Source organism: Malurus melanocephalus, unplaced genomic scaffold, assembly GCF_030028575.1.
Source record: "Malurus melanocephalus ecotype Western Australia unplaced genomic scaffold, MMel_1.1 scaffold_78, whole genome shotgun sequence".
NCBI classification, from domain to species: domain Eukaryota; kingdom Metazoa; phylum Chordata; class Aves; order Passeriformes; family Maluridae; genus Malurus; species Malurus melanocephalus.
In genome coordinates this window covers 1,514,572-1,520,763 of record NW_026623310.1, presented here as the reverse complement: position 1 = coordinate 1,520,763, position 6,192 = coordinate 1,514,572, and the positions used below count along the sequence as shown (strand labels likewise).

General features: G+C 46.7%; 2 protein-coding genes across 5 annotated transcripts in view; one reads left to right on the top strand and one right to left on the bottom strand.

Annotated features, from left to right (window-relative positions):
- Positions 1-5,456, bottom strand: part of WDFY2 (WD repeat and FYVE domain containing 2) — an 83,146-nt gene extending 77,690 nt beyond the window's left edge. Inside the window, exon 1 of one of the 2 annotated variants that reach the window (XM_057367396.1) lies at positions 5,441-5,456. The gene's annotated coding sequence lies outside the window, so the exon portion shown is untranslated. Of the gene's footprint in view, positions 1-5,027; positions 5,235-5,440 lie in introns of those variants that run through there. The other variant, XM_057367397.1, reaches the window with a different exon arrangement.
- A 97-nt stretch (positions 5,457-5,553) lies between these two features.
- The window catches only part of INTS6 (integrator complex subunit 6), a 40,857-nt gene continuing 40,218 nt past the window's right edge, over positions 5,554-6,192 (top strand). For 2 of the 3 annotated variants that reach the window (XM_057367393.1, XM_057367390.1), the window contains exon 1: positions 5,650-6,092. In XM_057367393.1, the coding sequence (XP_057223376.1) occupies positions 5,982-6,092 (111 nt within the window). In that variant the 5' untranslated portion in view covers positions 5,650-5,981. Of the gene's footprint in view, positions 5,617-5,649; positions 6,093-6,192 lie in introns of those variants that run through there. The other variant, XM_057367392.1, reaches the window with a different exon arrangement.

Genomic DNA, 6,192 nt, shown 5'->3' with positions numbered 1-6,192 from the left:
GGAAGGAAGGAAGGAAGGAAGGAAGGAAGGAAGGAAGGAAGGAAGGAAGGAAGGAAGGAAGGAAGGAAGGAAGGAAGGAAGGAAGGAAGGAAGGATGTTGTATCTGTATGCTAGAGGGTGTTTTATGTTCCCTTTGGATCTTGATGCACCAGCTGAGATACTCAGGACAAAGAATAGAGCTGAAACAGGCTTTTGTTCTTGACCAGAACCCTAACTTTAGTGAAACGAGCAATGTAACTCATCAGGAAGGATAAATAAGAACTGTAAATCTATTTGAATTCTCATGCGTACTACCTTATTGCAACTGTGATTTTGAAAAGTTTAAATACCTTTTTCCATGTTATATTTAATAGTCCCCCATGGTACCAAATAGGAGAGGTCTTGCTCTGTTAAATACACATGAAGACAGTTCATAGTCTAGGAACAGTAACAGTAAAGCGTTTATCAAACATAGTTTATTTAATGACAAAAGCCTCCTTATCTTCTATTCAGGTGCCTTGCAACCTCTCCATCATTAAGTGACTGAATTGTGCTGTCATAGTCAGACGACCTCGGAGAAATCAGTTCTTTTTTTTTTCTGAACATAATCTTACCATGCACTTCCATCACAACTTTATTTGAAATACCGAAGTACTTCAAAAGACTCATGAACTCAGTCTCCCAGTACTCACATTCAGTCTGCAGTTAGAAAACAATCTATATTAAACTGCTATTGTACCCATTTCCTTGCATTTCCACATGAACTGTTCTTCCCCTGGATGTACACTGCTGTTCACTGTGGTTCCAACTCCCAAGCCAGGAAACAGCATGGGATTTGGATGACTGGAGGGGTGGTGGGGAATACAAAAATCCCTAGGAAGCTTCAAAGGCTATCCTCTGGGTTTCCCAATGGATGGACAATGAAAAAGTCCGTCTTTGAAGATGGGCCAAAAAAAGCCAGAATACCACTTCTTTTAGAGGTCATTGCTCTGCAGAGGGTTGTAGTTTCACTGTGTTCTGGTGTTAGGGAATCCAAAGTACAAGCTTCTAAAAGGTGCTAGTTTCAAAGGAAGGCAGCTGCCTCTGCAATCTTGGAAAAATAGGCATCTTCATTAAAGTGCTAGAATATACATAAGACAAGTTTTCTGATTACCGAAGCTACRTGAATGATGAAGATTACATCAGTTTCTCTTTGGTAGGAACTTCAGGAAGAGGAAAAAAATATTAGGGTCAAACACCACTGCATTGAAACTAGTAAAAAACCCCAACAGGACAAGAACAACCCCTGCAACAATCTAAGCTGCCATGTATGCAAGATGAGCAAAAAAAAAACTATTTGCAGAAAACAGTAGAAAAGAGCAAGTGAGTTTGAATGCAGAACTTGGCTAAAGGAAGACTAAAAGAAAGAGGACATGAGCATTAAAAGATAACAAATTGAAACTGAGAATGTTGTATGAAGACATATATTTTAATGATGCATCAGAATAAAAYGAGGAAATGGAAAACATAACTGTTAAATGCAGGGGAACAATACTGACAATCTAAAAGGCACAGAATTGTAATCTTAAGGAAGCTCTGAAAAGATTCTCTGTGTCATTAGGACCTGGACTGACTGAGATCTGGAAATATTCTTTGTGAACAAAATTCCGTATTGAGGAGAAAGACAATTAAAAAAAAAAAAAAAAGCTGTACTATCAGTTTTAGTTCTCATACCTGCATGAGGGTCATTAACATGGCATCTTCCATTCAAGCCTGCAGTTTAGGACAAAATAAGGCTAACACTATGTGATAATAGAATAAAATTTTCACAAACATCAACTTGGAGAAGAAGCTATTTAAGGAAAAACAGAGTAACAGGGAATGATMGAAAAATGCTCTTCAGCTTTTTTCATATGATAGGGTTTTGTAGGCATATTTTCACTCTTGTATTTGATTTTTTGGTTTATTGATTTATCATTCAACTGTAACACAATTCTGCGTTTTCAGTACTACTTTATTTGCCCCAAATAGACGACATGCATTTTCTGAAGATGAGAAAACAAATATTCTTAGGCATACATATACATTCATGCTTCCTTATGGATGTRCAAAAATTGTAAACCTTTATGGAARCAGGTGGAATCTTTTGCATCATCAGGACAGCAAGAGTATTCCTCCAGCCAGAATCTTGCTGAAGTTATTCATCTTGACTCAGGAGAAAAGATAGAACTGGCCTATGTGGACTATGCATAGGGTGTCACTTTGCCCACCGTATGAAAAAAAAGAAAAATGCATCTGTTTTCAGTGACAGCCTCACTGTCTCTCCCTGCTCAGCTGTGTCAGCTCTGCCAGTAATGAGCAAAAGCACAAATATTACTGGGGTTTGTTCCTTTGCAGCCAATCTCCCACAGATTTATAAATGCAACTCTGATGGCAGTAGCAGACATTACAACTCAAGAGGCTGATGCACACTTAAGGCTTGAGTTGATTACCTATCTTTGAAAACATCTTTCTCAATATTAATCAAACTGTTCTGCTCCCAGCAGAAAAGTACCAATGCCTACCACAGACAACACACACATAGCTTTGATTCTGCCCATAGCAGATTTAATATGTATCTAATATAAGATGCACAGGAGTAGGACAGACTGAATGCTCCAAATGGCCTTAAAAATAACAGCAAAAAGCAAGTACATTCAAAAAAGTCAGTAAATTAATTTCCTTGTATAAGTCCCATTGGAACTGTATGTTAGTTTTGTCTGTGGGATTCTCTCATTACTGATAACTACCAGGGCTGAGGGAACTACCGGCAGAGTGGGGCCAGCTCCTTCAGTCTCACCTTCCTCTTGCATTGGCAAGAAAATCAGTATGCTTACAGTTTGCAATTTTCAGAGCTGATTCAGAATTCATGCTGGTTTATAACTGATTCTACCACCATGAATTAACATGGCTTTCCCCTGATCTCTCTTCATCTACTGGCAACAAAACATAATCCTCCAGAATTTATGCAAAGTCTTCATTTGATAAGAAGGCAAGACCCAGGCTGCTTTTCACCATATTGTCTTGGTATGGCAAGGACTCTAAAATGCTTCTTTTTGAGCATTTTGGAGAAGCAACCATTCTAGAAGTTTCCCATTTTTCAGACATTCCCCAAGAAGAGGTATGATGTTTCACAAGTAAAAATGATGCTGGTTTTATTAGGACGGTCAATTAAATATCAACAATATACAAATAGGAGAGAATATGGCATGTCTGAACAATGTGCCTATCTCAGAAATTTAAAAGGAAGCCAATTAAAGCTATCATCATACACACAGTCAACATTACTCCCAAATGAAGTTACTAATCCCAAGACATGATTTGCTAAAGCAGMACTGCAGCCTACAATTTGAATCCCACCACCTTAGGGAGACCCTTCCAGCAGCCAGTCTTGCTGACTTAGGAGCTGCAGAAGATACCTGTAACTTTCTGTGGGGAGCTGAGGGGAAGGAAGGTGTCCTGAAATACCTCTGTAGAGAGAAAATGACACAAGCCTCTCCAATAGTCCAAATATTTCACTGTATAGCAGGGATTGACATGCAGCTGGATTCCAGCGTAATCCAGCTGTAATGTGGCCTCTGTGGCAACTGCTGGTTTGCTCCCTCTGACAGCAGGAATTCAGACTGAACAGTAGAACCTGTACCAGAACAGCTTTGCTGCAGGTCATGAGACCCAGCACCATTGCTAGAGCTCTAATACAGAACTGCTGGAAAAATACAAGCAGTTCAAGAGCTACTAGGTGCACATGAGCTTGGCCACTCAACACCAGCAGCACAATCCACAGTAAGAAATAATCATAGTAAAAGATGTTATTTTCAAAGAAGTTGCTGTATTTTGGTCTGCACTGACTGAAAAGATTCTTTCCAGTTCTCACAGGATCCTTAAGATGGGAGATACTTTAATTGCCTTGGATGGTAAACAGGGATRAAAAGGAGTGTCCTTGATTTCACCCCAAAGCCTCAGAAAGGATGACACAGGTCACAGATGCAGCACCAACAGGAAAGCCACAATAAGCTGCTTGAAAGCATAAGAATGCATAGCAGTTTGCAATGGAAATGTGATTCTATCCCTCTTTCTAGAAATGCTGATCTTCCATTAGTCTTAAAAAGGAAAAAAAAAAAGCCAAAAAAGCAAAAAAAAACTCTTGCCTAACAAGACAGAAATCTTGCCTGGACAACCAAGATGAATCAAGCCAGAACACTGCCAATTTTATCTTGGGAGATGGAAGAAGCAAAGTGGTTTCAAACCTTATAGAGCAGTAGCTGTGGGAGCACACCAGCAGGATTAGGGAAAAAAAAAGTCAGTCAGATGGGAAGCAGAACATTCTCCTGAACAGATTATGCTCAGAAATGGCTCTGGAATTACTGCTCCAAGCCTATGAGAGCAAAAACAGCAGACTAAATTGCTGGGGGAAAAAAACCAACAAAACACCTAACAAACTGCCAAAAAACTGACAACAGAGATCTTCRTCTTTAATTGCTTCGGAGCACTCCATAATTACAAGATTAATTAGAAGTAAATTTGGAGTGCCTTAGATTGGAAGAAAGAAACCTTAGTGTTAATCGCTGCCGCTATGGAGAAAAAAGGGTCACAGCTAAGGCTAGCCAGTTTTTTCCTCCCTAAGGATCGAGTGAAAGTCCAGACCACGTCTCTGGAAATTCATCATCAAAATGTACCGGACTGTTTTCTCCATCCTAAACTCAACAGATGCGACAAGTGATTCGTGAGCTACCGGCCAGGAGCCGATGTTCCCCTGAGGAACGATCCCCTAGGACCCTTAGCACCAGGGCCGGCGGGGCTCCCTGGACGTCCCCCAGCCTGAGGGGCTGCGCCGGCATGTGGCCGCAGCACAGGCCACCCTGAGCCCCAAAGCATACCCTGCGTCACGGCGAGGGGACAGGACCCGCTGCTGGAGCAGGTGGGAACCTTCCCGCAGCCTCAAGGAGAGCGGTGGCGCCCGGAGACCGGGCGAGGGGTAGCGCCCGCCCTCTTCTSTCCCTCCTTCCTTCCTTCCCAGCCTCGTGACTCACCCGCCGCTCCCAGCGGCGACAAACCGGCAGCGCCGGAGTCACCGCCCCGGTCCGGCGCTCCCCYGGGGCCGCCCCGCCGCCCTCCCCGACGGGTGGGTCGGGAAGGGAGCTGCCCCTGAGGGACGCGTCACACCGCAGCCCTCGAAACAGCTCAGCGAGAGAGGCGGCGGCGACACATCCTTTGCCCGTCCGTCCCGCTCGTCCCGCCCGCGCTGCCCCTCCACATCCCCGCCGCCTGGAGCGTCTCCACGAAGCGCGTCCATGCGAGGGCCGGCCGTCCCCGCCCTGCCCCGTGTCCCCCGGCCGGCCGCCCCCCCGGCACGCGGCTGCGCCTGCGCAGCCCCCTCGCCCGCGCCCCCGGCGGCTGCGGCGATCCCGCCTCGCCTATTTGAATATGCTAATGAGAGTCTTACCGCAGTCCTATGGTGGAGCAGGGAGGTGGTCACATGGGACGTCGACGCGTCCTTGAGGGGCGGACYCGACCTGCCCAGGCTGCCTTAAAAGCGGGCGGCGAGCGAGGAAGCGCCTCAGTCAGAGCGAGAAAGTGTCGGGGTGGCGGGGCTGCGGCTGCTCCGCCTGAAACTTCTGAGTAACATCAACAGGGGGAGGGGAGGGCGGGCGGCGGTGGAGGAGGAAGGCGGTGGTGGGGGTACGGTTAGCCAGCAGCGCAGCCCTATCCGCCTCTCCCTCATAAACCAGCCTGTGTTGGGCTGAGCAGGCCCCTCACACAAAGGAGGGCAGGGCAGGCAGGGCTGCCCCCCCTTCCCCCCCGCCTCGGCAGAGGGGCAGCGGGGAGGCGCCCTTCCCAGTGCACAGCACTCACAGCTACTTACTCCTCTCCCGTCCCCCGTCTTCTCTTCTCTCTCCCCTCCTTCCCTTCACCTCCCTACGGTTCTACCCTCAGCCCCGCGCCCGCTGTCCATGTAGCCGCCCGGCCGCCGGCCCCTCCGCACTATGCCCATCTTACTCTTCCTGATAGACACGTCCGCCTCCATGAACCAGCGCACCCATCTGGGCACCACCTATCTGGACATAGCCAAAGGCGCTGTAGAGACTTTCATGAAGGTACTGGGCTCTGCCTTGCGAGAGGAGGCGAGAGAGAGCGAGCGAGAGTGACTGCTCGGGGAGGGGGGCGGCAGGGAGCGGGGGGCTGCCTGGGCCGGGG